Genomic DNA, 20,615 nt, shown 5'->3' on the forward strand with positions numbered 1-20,615 from the left:
CCATCCATGCTGTCCCAAAGGGTAACAGATCCTTCTGTGCCACAGCTTCTTTATCCACTCACCTACTGATGGGCACTTGGGCTGTTTCCAGATCTTATCTGTTGTAAACTGTGCTGCTGAGAACATAGGGGTGCATAAAAATGTAAAAAGCTTCTGCAGAGCGAAAGAAACCATCAACAAAAGGAAAAGGGAGCCCGCTGTATGGGAGAACATGTTTGCCAGTGATAGATCTGATAAGGGGTGAGTTTCCAAAATGTATCAGGAGCTCAGACATCTTCACAAAAAGGAGACAAACAATCCAATTAAAAAATGAGCCAAGCACCTAAATAGATGCGTCTCCAAAGTGGACATACAGATGGCCAAGAGGCATGTGGAAAAATGTTCAGAGTCACTAATCCTCAGAGAGATGCAATTTAAAACAACAATGAGATGTCACCTGGCACCTGTCATAATGACGATCATCCACAATTCTTCAAGTGACAAGTGCTGGCCAGGATGTGGAGAAAAGGGAACTTTAGCACCCTGCTGGTGGAGTGCAGACTGGAGCAGCCACTGGAAAGCCGCTGGTGCCTGTCCAGGCTCTAACTGTCTCCCTTCTTCCCTGGTCTCAGCTGCTGCTGACTTTCAGCCTCTGTCTGCTCCTCCACGTGCTCTGTCTTGTTTTTGAGCCAGAGTGAGTCCCGCAGGGGTGCAGCTCCCGCCTGTTGGATTCGGAGGTGGAGCTGCCTAAAGGGGCAGGGTGAGCTCCTGGGTTCTTCCCGTTCAAGTGTGGACCCCGCTCCCTGTCTTTGCTGAGTCTGTGTGAGGCGCTGGGCATCAGGGGGTCTTCACAGCTGCAGCCCAGGGATCAGCTGGCAGGGAGGGTGGAGGAGCGGCCACCTTCACACTCTGGCCCTGGACACTGGAAATGTGCTGCTGCTTCTGGTAGCAGGGAGTTAGACAGGAGCGGCTAGGGCGGGTCCTGCCCTGGGGCCCGCACAGGGGCCCTGCCAACCTGGCTTTCAGATGCCCCTCTATGGGCGGCCCAGCAGCCTGCCCACTGCCTGTGGGCATGCTCAGAGTCAGAGAGTTCCTGGCCCACAAGCTCAGAAGAAGCTGGCATGGCCTCAGTGCCACTAATTATAATAAAATTGGCACTGTGATTTTGACAACCCCCACCCCCCGGTGCTTAACCCTTTCCTGTTAGTCAATCATCTGAGATGCCAATGAAAGTGTCCTCCCAGAAAATCCCTCATTTAACCCCTATAACCCAGGAGTTGCAGTCACTGTCTCACTGGTTGACCTGCTCCTTAGCTGGAGTGTATTGTCAATAAATTCTCACTTTTTTTTTACGCTTTGTCTCTCGATTGAAATCTTTCCCTCAAGGGGACAAGAACAAGGTCTCCTCATCTCTTGGGGAACACTTCAAGCGGGTGCTACACCGATTTCCCTCACAGCCCAAATCTGGGCACCAGCTCTACCTTCTCACGCCTGAGATAGGTCAGGCTCCAGTGCAGGACCTGTGTGAGGCCTGCAGTTGGCTCAGGGCTCACTGTCACTCGCCCAGCCCTCCCGCCTTGCTGCTGGATCTCCCAACAACTTCCAATATTTAAGAACTCTGAATATGAATCCATGTATGGCTACAGAGATTTTCAGGGCAAGGTGGCAGAACGGAACACAACTTTAAATTTTTTCACCCGGGAAGTATCATGAAAAAAAGCCAACAACCCACCAACCCGAAACCACAAAGTTTCAGTGTAAAAACAACAGCCAGAAACCAAAGAATGGAAGGAATCATAACATTGGAAAGCTGTTGGGCAATCCCAAAGGCAGAGCCATGTGAATCCAGAATAGTCCTTTTACTGCTGCTCCTGCGTCGTCCCCACAAGTACTAGGGGAAGGAGCAAATGCAAGGCACACAAATCCTGTGCCATGTCAACCAGAGCCCTTTAAGCCATCACCTGGGAAGAAGCAATGTAAAGATGGGGCCTGCACCCCGAGGCAGAGCTTTGAGAGAGCTGCCTGAGCAACTCACAGGCACTTCTCAGTTGGGGCCAGACAGATACTCCTCAGGCTCTCAGTTCCCAGCAGTTCTATTCTCTGAAAGTCCTTTAGGGTGTCATCTCTCCTACCACTCAGTCAAGGTGGAAGGCATGCAAGCGGAGTCATTACCCAAAGTGACAGTAAGAATTTTCTCCTCATTCTAAGGTCAAACAACATCTAAATAGGGGAATGAATTTGAAAAGCTGCCAACTTACTTTTGAGAAAGAGCTAATGGACCTTCAAACGGGAGGTCTTTCCGGATTCCCCTTGCTTCCCCACACCCACAAAGGCCACTTGGGAACCTGCAAGTGGCCTACAGGACTGTAAAGGAAATGAGGATGTTGAGGGCTCTGCGAGCTGCGCAGCCTGCAAGCAAGAAACACATTGTTAGCTGGGCCAGGTACAGAGAATGTGGCTACCGAGACTCACCAGGGCAGGGCAGGGCAGGGCAGGGCAGGGCAGTAATCCCTGGTGCCTAGTAAGGGTAAACTGGGAAAACAAGAACCTTGTCCCCAGGGTAATCTCTCCCGCCTAGCATATTGCTGGTCACTCAGTTTAAGACCCCCCTGAGCATTCTTCCCGAAAGATAACATCTAGGCCTCAGTTGCATTTCAGGCCAGGCCCATATGAAGAGCAAAACCTCAGGAGTAGATACACTGACTAAGACCCCCGCCCTGACAGGGACCAGTCAGTGGAGAACGGACCCTGCAAGAGCACACCTGGGAAGTTGATGAATATATTGTATTGAGATGCTTCCCTGAGGCCTCCAGTAACATGCCTGTGCCTGCAAGAAAGAGAAATATGCTCAGGACAAAGGACCCAGGTCTTTTCCCCCCCAGCACCATCTCCATCCCTCTGAGGGGACCCTAGGAGACATGCAACTAAGGGAGCAATGGGTAGTCGCAGCTACTCTCAGCCTTACCCCCAGAACCTGTTGCCCAAGGTCCCCGAACCTGCCTGTCTCCAAGGCCCACTTCTCTCTTGTTTAACTGTCCCAGGTATGTTTTTGCTGACATCATGGACCCAATAGCCTTTGGCTCAGGGCGGTGTAGCCCTTCCCTTTGGATATCCCACCCCCCACCCCTTTCCCTCAATAAATCGAATTTTTCGTTTTCTACCGTCTGACATAGCCGGTTAGGTGCCCACCTGGCAACACGGACCATAAACCTTCCGCGCAGTCCAGTTGGTTAGAATGCCGATCCCACACCCCAAGGTTGTGGGTTTGAACCCCAGTAGGACACACACAGGGCTCAACCAATGAATGCATAAATCAGTGGAACAACAGTTGATATTTCTCTCTCTTTCCCCTTTCCTCTCTGTAAAATCAATAAGTAATAATTTCTTTTAAAAAAAGAAAAGAGAAACATTCTGACTGCTTGTCTCCCTGCAGCAGCACACTGCCCCAAGAGTGGATGCCCCGCCTGAAGTGGGGCGTCATTTCCTTCTCTAAGACACAAAAGCTAAGGAAGTGGGCTTAGTCAAGTCCTGGGGCCAGTTCTTTCCAGGACAGGGCCTCTTTGCTGCTTGAAGAAGTAGGTGGAAGGCACCAGACTTCTTTGCCTGGAACAGAAAGAAGCCTGCCCTCTGCAGCCTGGGTGGATGTCTTTGCTGCGTTGGCCGATAGGTGGCTGTGTTCCTGTGTAAATGTGTTAATGGTTCAAAATCAAATGGACCTGCTTTCAGTCCCTCACAGCCATGGTGACAGCAGTGTAGCAGGGGCATTCCTCGGTTCAGAAAGCGCTCCTCAGCAGAAAACACAGCCTCTTAGGAGTTTCTGCAAAACCTAGAACTGCCCCTGAGCTTCGCTCTGAAGTGCCACTTTCTCCCCTTGAAGGGAAATCGGTGGCTGGAGACCACAAAGGACCAGGGAGCAGCGCACCCGGGGCGCAGGTGGAGGAGGCGGCGGGGGGTCAGCGGGCTGGGCGCCTCCACCCGGCGGCCAGGAAACAGTTGGGACATGGAATGGGAAGAGTGGGGTGCAGAGGAGCAGGGGGCAGGGGCCAGGCGTCCTGTAGCTGCTCTGCCAGAGAATCAGGGAGCCCCCCTTCCCAACAACACACAGACCCCACTCATCCTCAGTGTGAAGACTGAGTCTCCGTCAGCCTGTGCACAGCCCTCCCCAGAAGGTCCTTTCTTGTCTTTTGTTTTGGATCTTCCCCTGAGAATATTTGTGTTTGGATTGGAGAGAGAGAGAGGAGGGGGGGAGGAGAGGGTGATGTGAGGGAGAAGCAGGGATGTGTTGCCCCCTGTCCCATCCCAGCTGACCCTGCAGCCTGGGTGCGGTCCTTGACCAAGAATCTAACCCGCAGCATTTGCTGTACAGATGACGCTCCCACCAACGCAGCCACCGGGCCGGGGCCGGGAATCTTGAACACTTTTCATTCAGTTTCCCGTTGCTTAAACGTCTTTCACATTACCCCGCGGTGAGTGCTGTGTGCAAAATGAAAATTAGCCCCCTGGTCGTTGGGGTTCAGCGGGGAGAGCGTGAGCCCACGCACCGAAGGGCCTGGGCTTTGACTGCAGGTCGGGGCGCATCCACGGGTTGCGGGGTGGGTTTTGGCTTGCGGGAGGCAGCCAGTCCATGTGTCGCTCTCACAACAATGTTTCTCTCTCTCTTTCTCCCGTTCTCCTGCCCCTTCCTTTCCTCCCGTCCACTCTCTCTAAAAATAGGGGAACGTCATTTCATATGTTTAAAATTTTATATTTTGTTCATCATAGATACTTGTCTGCTGATTTTCATTTCTTAGTATGGCATGCGAGCGACTTTTGTCTTCATTGCGTAGGTGTGATGCTATCTTCAATTCTGTGTGAGTGGCCCAGGAGTTAGCTTTTGAATTAGTGTTTTGATCTTCGACAGGTATAAACCTAGTTATGTCTCATTTCTTATCATCATCACCACCCAACTCTTTTTTGGTGTGTGTAACCATTTTCCTGTTCTTTACCACTTTTTTATGTAATCATTGCCTTCAAATAATATCCCCAGAGATATTCTGAATGTGAGGAAAGAGGGATTGTTTAGCTCCTTTCTGCCATTCACAAAACAGCAGTGTTTTGTCAGGAAACTTTCTTCCTTGTTGGTTCTCTGCAAAATGTAGTCTAAGATTTCTCTCAATTATGTGGCAGGGAGGGATCTAAGGGTTGAAACTGGGACTCTGTTCCTACACAGTCCTACAGACAGTCCCCCTCCTAGAGTTGCCATTGGCCGGGGAAGCTCAACAGGCTCACCCCAGAGTGTTAAAGAAGGTGCAGTCAGAGCCCCGCTGGGCCCGACTACGGCAGGTGGAATGGGCACCATTCAGATTATTGCATGTTAGGTAAATCCGAGAGCCAACTCTCATTCCCTGTGTTCTGATTCTCAACTTGTAATTTGCAGTTATCATTTTATGTAATCTGTACATTTCCTGTGTGATCACTAGGAAAGCTGTCTCCATTGTTTTGAAGAGGAAATGAAAGTGTAATGTTATTTCAATTCAGGAGCCACAGACCGATTTTGTCAGAAAGTGAAGCTTTTATATGAGAGAGTATGTAGGTGTACTAAGAAAGCAGAAAGTATGTCCTACTGCCTTAAGAATATCTTTTGCTGGGCATGTTAAGTTGCAAAACAAAAACGTTCTCTGCCTGGCCTACTCAGGGGTGATAGGAAAATAAATAAAATAGTTTCGGACCAGGAAAAAAAAGCGGGCTGTTTCTCTTCATTAATAAGATGACAGGAAAAGTCAGGAATTAAGGAAAAATATTTTGACTCTTGTGATGCTGAAATTTGCTAAAATTCACTGACGTTGGTACATGAAGTCTAGCAAAGGGCTTATTTCACTGCCCCTTTCTGACTGATCACTGTGAAAGGATGGATTGATACAAATCTTTAGAGCAGGTGCTGCTTAGGGAACAATTGGTTAAGTGGCCTCTAAATTCTTTCCAACTAAAGAATAAAAATTGCTTTACACATTTTATCAGGATTCTAATCTGGGGGGAACCAAACACAAGCATGTCTTTCCCATAGCCTCATCCTGCTTCTTGCAGATTCCTTTCTCTCATGAATACGCGATGCCTGCAGATGGGGCCGTGACTCCCCTTGTCTGTGATTCTGCATGTGTGATTTGTCCTGTGAGCACAGGTAGCAGGTCTTCCTTCCTAGGAAGGGGTTGAGAGTAAGTGTACATGGCAATTTCACCTCTGTCATGTATGACTTGAACTTGAAATATCTGGGCACAGTGTGAACTAGCGTGTGGTAGGTGCCAAATGAATGATGCCACGTGTCTTAGAAGTATAATACACAGATACTGCAAGTATCCCCAGCAAACAGCACAAGGAATATGCATTCACTGAATGTACGTGAACCTAATAGCCATGTAGAACCCAAAACCATAAACAAGCAAAAATGGTTTGCCCGGGACCTAGCAGCCTCCCTGGGGTTGCCTTCTAGTCACCACCTCAACCAGCTCTCCTGGCTCCTCTCTGCGGAGTGCCCTCTGTGGCGATTGTTTCCGCCAGGCACACTGACATGCTCTGTGTGTGTATTTACTGCTTCAACCCTGACAAAAGTCCTATGAAAAAATACTATAATTGTCCCCACAGCGAAGAGGAGGAAAGCCAGGAGCACAAGTGTGTACCTTATTTGTCAAGGTCCCACTGCTGTTCAATAGAGTTGGTGCCAAGCCCCAGCTCTGGGTGCAGAATCACATTCTTCTGTTGTTGTTAATCACCCCCTGATTAACAATGGATATTTTTCCATTGACTTTTTTAGAGAGAGTAGAAAGGAGGAAAGAGGGAGGGAGGGAGGGAGACAAAGAGAGGAGAGAAATTCCATGTGAGAGGAACATGATTTGTTGCTTCCCCACCTGGGATTGAACTTGAGGGCCAGGTACCTGCCCTTTTCTCACAGTGGAACTCGGGATGCAGGGGACCCCGCGCTATCCTCTGAGCCGAACAGGCCACAGCCTCAGTCATTCTTTAACCAATACGCAATGCTGTGGAGAAGATGACAGTCGGAAAACAGTTTGATTCACGACAACTTGGTTTATGGAGCATGACCACTGACCTCTACATCACATTTTTCAGAGGCTTTCACACATACCCTTAAAGATCTTATTTCCTAAATTGTGTCTCAAAAGGCAATAGAGGGCGGGAGTTTCAGAGAACAGACTTACCCGAAGGCCACAGCTGGTAAGGAACAGGGTGAGATTTGAGCACAGAATAGATGGGGAGCCATTGTTTCCCCCCTCTTCACAGAGAGGAGGAAGGCGGGGCCGGGGGGTGGAAGAGCTGTGGTCTCCCCTCTCCCCCAGGCCTGGCTCAGCTCTGATGTGCTGCTGCTGTCCCCCCATGAAGGCCCAGCTGCCCAGGTGTCTGCACTGGGTGTTTAGATGCTACTCCAACTGGAAACCCTTGGGAGAGGAGGGCCTGGGGTTTGAACTGCCCCTGTGGTGCAGATCTATGACCCGTGTTCTAGAGAAACAAGAATTAGGAGGAGGAGTGAAGCACAAGTGAGCATGGCATAGACCCTGTGAATTTGGGGCTTCAATAGAGGTGACTGTGGGCACCTGCTGTGTCCTTACAACTCACAGCCACCTTGGGGGAGGGTCATGGTGTCCACTCAGATACCCGCAATTTCACATAATATGGACGTCTGGGATGTTCTTAATTGTCCAACATTGTATATAAACCCTGTGGTGTTCCTCCTTGTATATAGGAAAGACCATTTTGACTAAAAGAAAACTTACTTTAAACCCTTAATCACTCATATGGTTTTCCAGAGCATGTTCCGCGGTGGGCGTGGGGGGGCTTCATGTCAGGTTGAAATGACATAATTCACACACAGTCCCTGTGGCTATAGCTGTACTGGTTAGCAATCCACTAGGTGTAGCAATACTTTATCTTAGATGCTTGTGTTTGTTAATTGTATGTGTCAGTTGGATTGACCCATGAGGTTTGGGATAATTGGTCAAACGTTCTGAGTGTGCCTGGGATGGTGTTTTGGGGTGAGATTGACATTTAAGTAGCTGAACTGAGTAAAGCTACTGTGCTCTCTAATATGAGTAACCCTGAAGTAACCAGTTGGATGCCTTCATAGAACAAAAAGGATGATCTCCCAATAAGAAGCTGAAAAAATGTATCATTTACCTAAATTCATAGAGATGCCACTCAAGTTTTTGTCTCTCCCTTTTACTCTGTGCTCTTAAGTAGAAACCTTGAAGCTGAAACGACAACAGAGCCAGAGCACCCGTGCGTGGGGCGGGCACTAAGGAGGCTGCAGGAGGGGATGGTATGAGGGGTGAATGCAGTCACTAAGCAGGACTGGGGACAGGGAGGGAGGAAGAGGAGCGGGTGCCAGCATCCGCCACCAAATGCCCTGTATCTTCCCGGCTTCTCCCTACACGACCTCTCTCGGATATTTCTGCCACTGCTCCTTGCTGATGGAATAGAACTCAGTACAACCCTGACATAAGTACTGAATGTCTTCCATGTTTTCCAGGACTCTTCTCAATTCCTTGGAATTTCCAGCTTTTGATAGGCACTTTCTGACTAGTGCTGTCCTAATGACTTTAAAGGACAAGCACTGTTGCCTGGCTGGGGTGTCTCAGCGGTTGAGCATTGACCCATAAAGCAAGAGGTCAGCGGTTCAATTTTGGGTGAGGGCACATGCCCAGGTTGCGGGTTCGATCCCCAGTAGGGAGTGTGCAGGAGGCAGCCAATGGATGATGTTTCTCTCATTGATGTTTCTATCTCTCTATCCCTCTCCCTCCTCTCTCTCTACAAATAAAAATAAAAACCTACTTTTAAAATAAAGACAAGTCCTATTGTGAGAAGGCTTTCTATAGAGGAAAATATGCCCAGGTTGTGGGTTCGATCCCCACTAGGGAGTGTGCGGGAAGCAGCCAATGGATGATGTTTCTCTCATTGATGTTTCTATCTCTCTATCCCCCTCCCTTCCTGTGTCTCTAAATATAAAAAATTTTATATTTATAATAAAGACAAGTAGTATTCTGAGACAGATTTCTATAAAACAAAATGTGCATTTTGTTTTTCAGAATTAATGAACTCAAGATGCCTCTGATAAAAATTTAATAAATAAAGCAAAATGCAAAGTCAGTAACATAAAAATGTAAACTAATTTTGGAAATTATAGTACAGGGTAAGGCAGATATTGATCATAAGAATATATCACTATGAGTACATTGAAAAAATAAATTAATAATAAATAAATACATAAATGAATAAACAACAATAAATAAATAACATTAGTGCAGACACCTCTTAGGAACTGATATCCCAGGAACTGAATTTTCGAACGTTTTCTTGCTTAATCTGACAAGACATTTGTTGAATAAAGTTCAATCCATTCTCTGATTAAAGCAGAAATCAGAGCCTTTGACATGACCCAACACTCATGTGCAAAGGTGATCTGGCCCTTTTGTCACCGAGGATCATTTCCAGGAGGAGGCAGGTCTCGGTCCTTGTCGCTCAGCCTTTCCTGCAGGGTCCTTGCTGAAGAGAAGGCCCTCATGACTTCCACTCTGACCACTTCCCAGGCGCAGTCGCTGTGTCCCTTCCCTTTGAGGTAGAGCCGGATGCCCTGGAAGTAGCTCTTCAAGGCCCGCGCAGGGCCCCGCGTCGCCAGGGCCGAGCCCTCCTCGGCCGTCCCCTGCCCCAGGCAGGCGTGCAGGTCCCCCAGCTGCCGGTGGAGCCCCGCGCCCAGCTGGCCCAGGAGGGTCGTGTTCCAGGCGGCAGGGGGGGGCGCTGTGAGCAAGAGGTTGAAGACCTGCTGGAGCAGCTCGTGGAGGACAGTGGCGGCCTGGGCCCCCTGCACCTCACGGCCCTCCACCGTTTGCCTGGGGAATCGGAAGTCTTTTCTGTCCTTGAGACACAAGAAAGGGGACATTGTGCTCATTTGGCTCAGAAGCACTAAGTTGTCCCCGCTGAGCAGGACGTGGTGCTGAGGCAGGTGACAGCCCAGAGACCCCCCGGGGCCACAGCTGAGCAGCAGCAGGGCCGAGAGGAGAGAGAGCAGGAGGGCCATGGGCGAGCGAGGGCGCTGCTGGCCTGCTGAGCTGGGCGCCTGCTGAACAGTCTGGGACCTCAGGTCCTCCAGTGACCTTCTTTCTAAGCATGGCCTTTAAATAGGAAGCATGTTTTCCCTTTCTAGACTCTTCTTTCTGTTTTCCCTTCCTTTTTTTTACTTTCATTTGAGTTCTCCTTGTGGTCTAAGAGGATGTCATCACTCTACACTATTGGTTTTGCCGTTGTAATTTTCACACTAGATTTCAGATGTGTCCATCCAAGAGGATACATATCGGTCAAATGAGAAAATTCTTAGTCCTAAAAGCAGAAGTGTATGTAGGTGTGTAAATACTCCCACATGTGAACATTCTCATGTATATACTTTATTACATATATTGCTCTTCTCTATTAGCAACAAGATGTGGCCTTGAGCCCAGCTGGGTTGTCTGAGTGGTTGAGTGTCCACTTATAAAGCAGCAGGTCCTCGTTCAGTTCTTGGTATGGCACATGCCCTGGCTGTGGGCTCCGTCCCAGCAAGGGGCCTGCAGGAGGCAGCAGATCAAGGATCCTCTTATCATTGAAGTTTCTCTCTGTCTCTCACTCCCCTTCTTCTCTCTGAAATCAATAAAAGAATATAATAGAGGCAGTTGGCTTGAATGTGGGCAACATTTGTGGCCTCCTTCCTTTACATATGGAGCCAGGCTCCCTCAGCCCTGGGTGTGTATTTTGTCAGGAACTTATCGGACCATGTATGGTAAATAAGCTCCTTAGAACCAAGGACTGGGTTTTGTTTACTGTTTCATTCACAGCAGAGGCTGAGATTTGAAGTGAACCAGTGTCTGGGATGTTTCTGTTCCCTCTGGCTCTCATTCATGCAGGTCTATGTGTTTATGTGTCAGGGGGCCACTAGGTCAGGACTTCTATCCACAGTGCCACTTCTTTCCAGCGTTTTGTAACTGGTCCTTCAGGTTCCTCAGACTGTGCCAGTCTCCACAGCAGGAATCTTCTTTCTTGGCTGGTGATGCCCTTGGGGAGATTCTAATATCAAGATAGGTTTTCCCAGCACCACCTCATTCACAAGTTTGATACGAGCTCTAGTAACCGCTTCCCTCTCAAATCACAGAGTGTCCTCAACGCAAACACTCCTGGACTCACTCCCGGAGGGCAGACTGACCCCATTGTGAGGTCTTTATGCTTCCCTCGAAGTGGAGAGGCTTGTGTCTTTGCTGCAAAACAGTCTGTCAGGCTCCTAGCCCTGCTCCCTGAAGTGTTTGTGTGAAGGACCCTGGTTCTCAGTGGTGGCCTCCTGCTCTCAGAGCCATTACCCAGATAGCAGGAAATCTATAGACCTAAACGCTGTGAGCAAAAGTTTATTTTGTCTTTTTAGGTAGAGGAATTAGTGATCCAATTGCATGTATTTTAACTTTAGAAGGCCAATCATTTTTATTTGCCCAGTACAGGTATCATTGTTAAATTCTTCAGTTAAATTATTGAAAACATGCTCAAAGTTTGTTAGCTGAGCACAGGACATTCAGTGCCGTCCCTCAATGGAAAATTGTAGAACAGAAAGTGGTGAACTCCAGCTGTTCATCGAGTCTGTGAGTTTCCTGGGGCTTCTCTGTTGGTCCATCTCTGCCCCATGCTCAGAGTGGAGGGCAGTGAGGCCCAGGCTGCTAGGTCAGGGAGAAAGAGCCTCCTTTCCCCTCCTGACTCGCTGTGTTTCATTTTAATTTCAGTGACAGCATAGTTCCTCAGAGAGGTCTTCTGGTTGTGGTCTGTCTTGCTCCTCTGGCATTACTTCCTCCTTCATCCTGAGGCTCATACGAAGGGACGGAAAAGAAAGGCAGAGGCGCTTCACTGTTTTTCTCTAAGTTTTCAAGATTTCAGATTTTTCAGTTCAACTTTCCCAGGAAGCAAAACTGGCAGTTGTTTGTGGGGGGAAATAAAACAAATATAATCCTGGATGTCACAGAAGTGAAAGAAGGGAAGGGACCTTTGTGCTGACAAAATGACCAAGTGTAAGTTGGCAAAATTCTCTGTAGCCCACTTGAGGCCCTGGTGCCATGGCAGAGGGAAGGACGGAGGCCAGTGCTGAGCCCCCAAAGGCAGGAACTGGCTGTCTGGGCCAGAGGCTCCAAGAGGCCCCCTGGTCAGTGACCAGCCCCTCATTTCCCTTTCATTTAATCCTCATGGCACCAGCTCTGAGGACAGAAGGGAAGAGTCCCAGTCACCAACTCTCGAGGCACTGGCAACCCCGACCCTCAAGGTGGATATTAACCCTGGCCTGAGGGCTTCATCTAGTTGATAAATCCCCTCAGGCAATGAAAAGATTTCCTTGAGGAATCCAGAATTAAGAGAAAGAGAGTTGGATGATCCTAAAATGAACGGTTCTTAATCTAAATAATAAGGATGGAGCTATGTTATTTCTTTCTTTATTCATTTTAAATTTATCTTTACTGTTGAAAGTGTTACAGTAGTCCGACTTTTTCCCTCACTGCACCCCTCCACCCAGCATCCTGCCCCCCCAGGCCTTCCCCGCAGTGTTGTGTGTGTCCATGGCTTTTGCGTATATGCATCTAAGTTCTTTTCTTAATCTGTCTCCCCTCCACTCCCCCAGCCAGCCTTTCCTCAGAAATTCATCAGACTGCTCCATGGTTCTATGTCTCTGTATCTATTTTGTTCTTCAGTTTATTTTGTTCATTAGATTCCACATATGAGTGAGTTCATGTGATACTTGTCTTTCTCTGCCTGGCGTATTTCACCTAGCATGAGAGTCTGCAGTTCCATCCATGCTGTCCCAAAGGGTAACAGATCCTTCTGTGCCACAGCTTCTTTATCCACTCACCTACTGATGGGCGCTTGGGCTGTTTCCAGATCTTATCTGTTGTAAACTGTGCTGCTGAGAACATAGGGGTGCATAAAAATGTAAAAAGCTTCTGCAGAGCGAAAGAAACCATCAACAAAAGGAAAAGGGAGCCCGCTGTATGGGAGAACATGTTTGCCAGTGATAGATCTGATAAGGGGTGAGTTTCCAAAATGTATCAGGAGCTCAGACATCTTCACAAAAAGGAGACAAACAATCCAATTAAAAAATGAGCCAAGCACCTAAATAGATGCGTCTCCAAAGTGGACATACAGATGGCCAAGAGGCATGTGGAAAAATGTTCAGAGTCACTAATCCTCAGAGAGATGCAATTTAAAACAACAATGAGATGTCACCTGGCACCTGTCATAATGACGATCATCCACAATTCTTCAAGTGACAAGTGCTGGCCAGGATGTGGAGAAAAGGGAACTTTAGCACCCTGCTGGTGGAGTGCAGACTGGAGCAGCCACTGGAAAGCCGCTGGTGCCTGTCCAGGCTCTAACTGTCTCCCTTCTTCCCTGGTCTCAGCTGCTGCTGACTTTCAGCCTCTGTCTGCTCCTCCACGTGCTCTGTCTTGTTTTTGAGCCAGAGTGAGTCCCGCAGGGGTGCAGCTCCCGCCTGTTGGATTCGGAGGTGGAGCTGCCTAAAGGGGCAGGGTGAGCTCCTGGGTTCTTCCCGTTCAAGTGTGGACCCCGCTCCCTGTCTTTGCTGAGTCTGTGTGAGGCGCTGGGCATCAGGGGGTCTTCACAGCTGCAGCCCAGGGATCAGCTGGCAGGGAGGGTGGAGGAGCGGCCACCTTCACACTCTGGCCCTGGACACTGGAAATGTGCTGCTGCTTCTGGTAGCAGGGAGTTAGACAGGAGCGGCTAGGGCGGGTCCTGCCCTGGGGCCCGCACAGGGGCCCTGCCAACCTGGCTTTCAGATGCCCCTCTATGGGCGGCCCAGCAGCCTGCCCACTGCCTGTGGGCATGCTCAGAGTCAGAGAGTTCCTGGCCCACAAGCTCAGAAGAAGCTGGCATGGCCTCAGTGCCACTAATTATAATAAAATTGGCACTGTGATTTTGACAACCCCCACCCCCCGGTGCTTAACCCTTTCCTGTTAGTCAATCATCTGAGATGCCAATGAAAGTGTCCTCCCAGAAAATCCCTCATTTAACCCCTATAACCCAGGAGTTGCAGTCACTGTCTCACTGGTTGACCTGCTCCTTAGCTGGAGTGTATTGTCAATAAATTCTCACTTTTTTTTTACGCTTTGTCTCTCGATTGAAATCTTTCCCTCAAGGGGACAAGAACAAGGTCTCCTCATCTCTTGGGGAACACTTCAAGCGGGTGCTACACCGATTTCCCTCACAGCCCAAATCTGGGCACCAGCTCTACCTTCTCACGCCTGAGATAGGTCAGGCTCCAGTGCAGGACCTGTGTGAGGCCTGCAGTTGGCTCAGGGCTCACTGTCACTCGCCCAGCCCTCCCGCCTTGCTGCTGGATCTCCCAACAACTTCCAATATTTAAGAACTCTGAATATGAATCCATGTATGGCTACAGAGATTTTCAGGGCAAGGTGGCAGAACGGAACACAACTTTAAATTTTTTCACCCGGGAAGTATCATGAAAAAAAGCCAACAACCCACCAACCCGAAACCACAAAGTTTCAGTGTAAAAACAACAGCCAGAAACCAAAGAATGGAAGGAATCATAACATTGGAAAGCTGTTGGGCAATCCCAAAGGCAGAGCCATGTGAATCCAGAATAGTCCTTTTACTGCTGCTCCTGCGTCGTCCCCACAAGTACTAGGGGAAGGAGCAAATGCAAGGCACACAAATCCTGTGCCATGTCAACCAGAGCCCTTTAAGCCATCACCTGGGAAGAAGCAATGTAAAGATGGGGCCTGCACCCCGAGGCAGAGCTTTGAGAGAGCTGCCTGAGCAACTCACAGGCACTTCTCAGTTGGGGCCAGACAGATACTCCTCAGGCTCTCAGTTCCCAGCAGTTCTATTCTCTGAAAGTCCTTTAGGGTGTCATCTCTCCTACCACTCAGTCAAGGTGGAAGGCATGCAAGCGGAGTCATTACCCAAAGTGACAGTAAGAATTTTCTCCTCATTCTAAGGTCAAACAACATCTAAATAGGGGAATGAATTTGAAAAGCTGCCAACTTACTTTTGAGAAAGAGCTAATGGACCTTCAAACGGGAGGTCTTTCCGGATTCCCCTTGCTTCCCCACACCCACAAAGGCCACTTGGGAACCTGCAAGTGGCCTACAGGACTGTAAAGGAAATGAGGATGTTGAGGGCTCTGCGAGCTGCGCAGCCTGCAAGCAAGAAACACATTGTTAGCTGGGCCAGGTACAGAGAATGTGGCTACCGAGACTCACCAGGGCAGGGCAGGGCAGGGCAGGAATCCCTGGTGCCTAGTAAGGGTAAACTGGGAAAACAAGAACCTTGTCCCCAGGGTAATCTCTCCCGCCTAGCATATTGCTGGTCACTCAGTTTAAGACCCCCCTGAGCATTCTTCCCGAAAGATAACATCTAGGCCTCAGTTGCATTTCAGGCCAGGCCCATATGAAGAGCAAAACCTCAGGAGTAGATACACTGACTAAGACCCCCGCCCTGACAGGGACCAGTCAGTGGAGAACGGACCCTGCAAGAGCACACCTGGGAAGTTGATGAATATATTGTATTGAGATGCTTCCCTGAGGCCTCCAGTAACATGCCTGTGCCTGCAAGAAAGAGAAATATGCTCAGGACAAAGGACCCAGGTCTTTTCCCCCCCAGCACCATCTCCATCCCTCTGAGGGGACCCTAGGAGACATGCAACTAAGGGAGCAATGGGTAGTCGCAGCTACTCTCAGCCTTACCCCCAGAACCTGTTGCCCAAGGTCCCCGAACCTGCCTGTCTCCAAGGCCCACTTCTCTCTTGTTTAACTGTCCCAGGTATGTTTTTGCTGACATCATGGACCCAATAGCCTTTGGCTCAGGGCGGTGTAGCCCTTCCCTTTGGATATCCCACCCCCCACCCCTTTCCCTCAATAAATCGAATTTTTCGTTTTCTACCGTCTGACATAGCCGGTTAGGTGCCCACCTGGCAACACGGACCATAAACCTTCCGCGCAGTCCAGTTGGTTAGAATGCCGATCCCACACCCCAAGGTTGTGGGTTTGAACCCCAGTAGGACACACACAGGGCTCAACCAATGAATGCATAAATCAGTGGAACAACAGTTGATATTTCTCTCTCTTTCCCCTTTCCTCTCTGTAAAATCAATAAGTAATAATTTCTTTTAAAAAAAGAAAAGAGAAACATTCTGACTGCTTGTCTCCCTGCAGCAGCACACTGCCCCAAGAGTGGATGCCCCGCCTGAAGTGGGGCGTCATTTCCTTCTCTAAGACACAAAAGCTAAGGAAGTGGGCTTAGTCAAGTCCTGGGGCCAGTTCTTTCCAGGACAGGGCCTCTTTGCTGCTTGAAGAAGTAGGTGGAAGGCACCAGACTTCTTTGCCTGGAACAGAAAGAAGCCTGCCCTCTGCAGCCTGGGTGGATGTCTTTGCTGCGTTGGCCGATAGGTGGCTGTGTTCCTGTGTAAATGTGTTAATGGTTCAAAATCAAATGGACCTGCTTTCAGTCCCTCACAGCCATGGTGACAGCAGTGTAGCAGGGGCATTCCTCGGTTCAGAAAGCGCTCCTCAGCAGAAAACACAGCCTCTTAGGAGTTTCTGCAAAACCTAGAACTGCCCCTGAGCTTCGCTCTGAAGTGCCACTTTCTCCCCTTGAAGGGAAATCGGTGGCTGGAGACCACAAAGGACCAGGGAGCAGCGCACCCGGGGCGCAGGTGGAGGAGGCGGCGGGGGGTCAGCGGGCTGGGCGCCTCCACCCGGCGGCCAGGAAACAGTTGGGACATGGAATGGGAAGAGTGGGGTGCAGAGGAGCAGGGGGCAGGGGCCAGGCGTCCTGTAGCTGCTCTGCCAGAGAATCAGGGAGCCCCCCTTCCCAACAACACACAGACCCCACTCATCCTCAGTGTGAAGACTGAGTCTCCGTCAGCCTGTGCACAGCCCTCCCCAGAAGGTCCTTTCTTGTCTTTTGTTTTGGATCTTCCCCTGAGAATATTTGTGTTTGGATTGGAGAGAGAGAGAGGAGGGGGGGAGGAGAGGGTGATGTGAGGGAGAAGCAGGGATGTGTTGCCCCCTGTCCCATCCCAGCTGACCCTGCAGCCTGGGTGCGGTCCTTGACCAAGAATCTAACCCGCAGCATTTGCTGTACAGATGACGCTCCCACCAACGCAGCCACCGGGCCGGGGCCGGGAATCTTGAACACTTTTCATTCAGTTTCCCGTTGCTTAAACGTCTTTCACATTACCCCGCGGTGAGTGCTGTGTGCAAAATGAAAATTAGCCCCCTGGTCGTTGGGGTTCAGCGGGGAGAGCGTGAGCCCACGCACCGAAGGGCCTGGGCTTTGACTGCAGGTCGGGGCGCATCCACGGGTTGCGGGGTGGGTTTTGGCTTGCGGGAGGCAGCCAGTCCATGTGTCGCTCTCACAACAATGTTTCTCTCTCTCTTTCTCCCGTTCTCCTGCCCCTTCCTTTCCTCCCGTCCACTCTCTCTAAAAATAGGGGAACGTCATTTCATATGTTTAAAATTTTATATTTTGTTCATCATAGATACTTGTCTGCTGATTTTCATTTCTTAGTATGGCATGCGAGCGACTTTTGTCTTCATTGCGTAGGTGTGATGCTATCTTCAATTCTGTGTGAGTGGCCCAGGAGTTAGCTTTTGAATTAGTGTTTTGATCTTCGACAGGTATAAACCTAGTTATGTCTCATTTCTTATCATCATCACCACCCAACTCTTTTTTGGTGTGTGTAACCATTTTCCTGTTCTTTACCACTTTTTTATGTCATCATTGCCTTCAAATAATATCCCCAGAGATATTCTGAATGTGAGGAAAGAGGGATTGTTTAGCTCCTTTCTGCCATTCACAAAACAGCAGTGTTTTGTCAGGAAACTTTCTTCCTTGTTGGTTCTCTGCAAAATGTAGTCTAAGATTTCTCTCAATTATGTGGCAGGGAGGGATCTAAGGGTTGAAACTGGGACTCTGTTCCTACACAGTCCTACAGACAGTCCCCCTCCTAGAGTTGCGATTGGCCGGGGAAGCTCAACAGGCTCACCCCAGAGTGTTAAAGAAGGTGCAGTCAGAGCCCCGCTGGGCCCGACTACGGCAGGTGGAATGGGCACCATTCAGATTATTGCATGTTAGGTAAATCCGAGAGCCAACTCTCATTCCCTGTGTTCTGATTCTCAACTTGTAATTTGCAGTTATCATTTTATGTAATCTGTACATTTCCTGTGTGATCACTAGGAAAGCTGTCTCCATTGTTTTGAAGAGGAAATGAAAGTGTAATGTTATTTCAATTCAGGAGCCACAGACCGATTTTGTCAGAAAGTGAAGCTTTTATATGAGAGAGTATGTAGGTGTACTAAGAAAGCAGAAAGTATGTCCTACTGCCTTAAGAATATCTTTTGCTGGGCATGTTAAGTTGCAAAACAAAAACGTTCTCTGCCTGGCCTACTCAGGGGTGATAGGAAAATAAATAAAATAGTTTCGGACCAGGAAAAAAAAGCGGGCTGTTTCTCTTCATTAATAAGATGACAGGAAAAGTCAGGAATTAAGGAAAAATATTTTGACTCTTGTGATGCTGAAATTTGCTAAAATTCACTGACGTTGGTACATGAAGTCTAGCAAAGGGCTTATTTCACTGCCCCTTTCTGACTGATCACTGTGAAAGGATGGATTGATACAAATCTTTAGAGCAGGTGCTGCTTAGGGAACAATTGGTTAAGTGGCCTCTAAATTCTTTCCAACTAAAGAATAAAAATTGCTTTACACATTTTATCAGGATTCTAATCTGGGGGGAACCAAACACAAGCATGTCTTTCCCATAGCCTCATCCTGCTTCTTGCAGATTCCTTTCTCTCATGAATACGCGATGCCTGCAGATGGGGCCGTGACTCCCCTTGTCTGTGATTCTGCATGTGTGATTTGTCCTGTGAGCACAGGTAGCAGGTCTTCCTTCCTAGGAAGGGGTTGAGAGTAAGTGTACATGGCAATTTCACCTCTGTCATGTATGACTTGAACTTGAAATATCTGGGCACAGTGTGAACTAGCGTGTGGTAGGTGCCAAATGAATGATGCCACGTGTCTTAGAAGTATAATACACAGATACTGCAAGTATCCCCAGCAAACAGCACAAGGAATATGCATTCACTGAATGTACGTGAACCTAATAGCCATGTAGAACCCAAAACCATAAACAAGCAAAAATGGTTTGCCCGGGACCTAGCAGCCTCCCTGGGGTTGCCTTCTAGTCACCACCTCAACCAGCTCTCCTGGCTCCTCTCTGCGGAGTGCCCTCTGTGGCGATTGTTTCCGCCAGGCACACTGACATGCTCTGTGTGTGTATTTACTGCTTCAACCCTGACAAAAGTCCTATGAAAAAATACTATAATTGTCCCCACAGCGAAGAGGAGGAAAGCCAGGAGCACAAGTGTGTACCTTATTTGTCAAGGTCCCACTGCTGTTCAATAGAGTTGGTGCCAAGCCCCAGCTCTGGGTGCAGAATCACATTCTTCTGTTGTTGTTAATCACCCCCTGATTAACAATGGATATTTTTCCATTGACTTTTTTAGAGAGAGTAGAAAGGAGGAAAGAGGGAGGGAGGGAGGGAGACAAAGAGAGGAGAGAAATTCCATGTGAGAGGAACATGATTTGTTGCTTCCCCACCTGGGATTGAACTTGAGGGCCAGGTACCTGCCCTTTTCTCACAGTGGAACTCGGGATGCAGGGGACCCCGCGCTATCCTCTGAGCCGAACAGGCCACAGCCTCAGTCATTCTTTAACCAATACGCAATGCTGTGGAGAAGATGACAGTCGGAAAACAGTTTGATTCACGACAACTTGGTTTATGGAGCATGACCACTGACCTCTACATCACATTTTTCAGAGGCTTTCACACATACCCTTAAAGATCTTATTTCCTAAATTGTGTCTCAAAAGGCAATAGAGGGCGGGAGTTTCAGAGAACAGACTTGCCCGAAGGCCACAGCTGGTAAGGAACAGGGTGAGATTTGAGCACAGAATAGATGGGGAGCCATTGTTTCCCCCCTCTTCACAGAGAGGAGGAAGGCGGGGCCGGGGGGTGGAAGAGCTGTGGTCTCCCCTCTCCCCCAGGCCTGGCTCAGCTCTGATGTGCTGCTGCTGTCCCCCCATGAAGGCCCAGCTGCCCAGGTGTCTGCACTGGATGTTTAGATGCTACTCCAACTGGAAACCCTTGGGAGAGGAGGGCCTGGGGTTTGAACTGCCCCTGTGGTGCAGATCTATGACCCGTGTTCTAGAGAAACAAGAATTAGGAGGAGGAGTGAAGCACAAGTGAGCATGGCATAGACCCTGTGAATTTGGGGCTTCAATAGAGGTGACTGTGGGCACCTGCTGTGTCCTTACAACTCACAGCCACCTTGGGGGAGGGTCATGGTGTCCACTCAGATACCCGCAATTTCACATAATATGGACGTCTGGGATGTTCTTAATTGTCCAACATTGTATATAAACCCTGTGGTGTTCCTCCTTGTATATAGGAAAGACCATTTTGACTAAAAGAAAACTTACTTTAAACCCTTAATCACTCATATGGTTTTCCAGAGCATGTTCCGCGGTGGGCGTGGGGGGGCTTCATGTCAGGTTGAAAT

The 20,615-nt window shown here is 49.0% G+C and overlaps 1 protein-coding gene across 1 annotated transcript; it reads right to left on the reverse strand.

Moving 5' to 3' along the window:
* Positions 1 to 9,436: 9,436 nt before the first annotated feature.
* LOC148091784 (interferon omega-1-like) lies at positions 9,437 to 10,039 on the reverse strand. The gene has a single exon (XM_087823125.1). The coding sequence runs from the start codon at positions 10,037 to 10,039 to the stop codon at positions 9,437 to 9,439; it is 603 nt and encodes a 200-aa protein (XP_087679251.1).
* Between the last annotated feature and the right edge of the window lie 10,576 nt (positions 10,040 to 20,615).

This window comes from Miniopterus natalensis, chromosome 12 (genome assembly GCF_054644295.1).
Source record: "Miniopterus natalensis isolate mMinNat1 chromosome 12, mMinNat1.hap1, whole genome shotgun sequence".
In the NCBI taxonomy this organism is placed as follows: Eukaryota; Metazoa; Chordata; class Mammalia; order Chiroptera; family Miniopteridae; genus Miniopterus; species Miniopterus natalensis.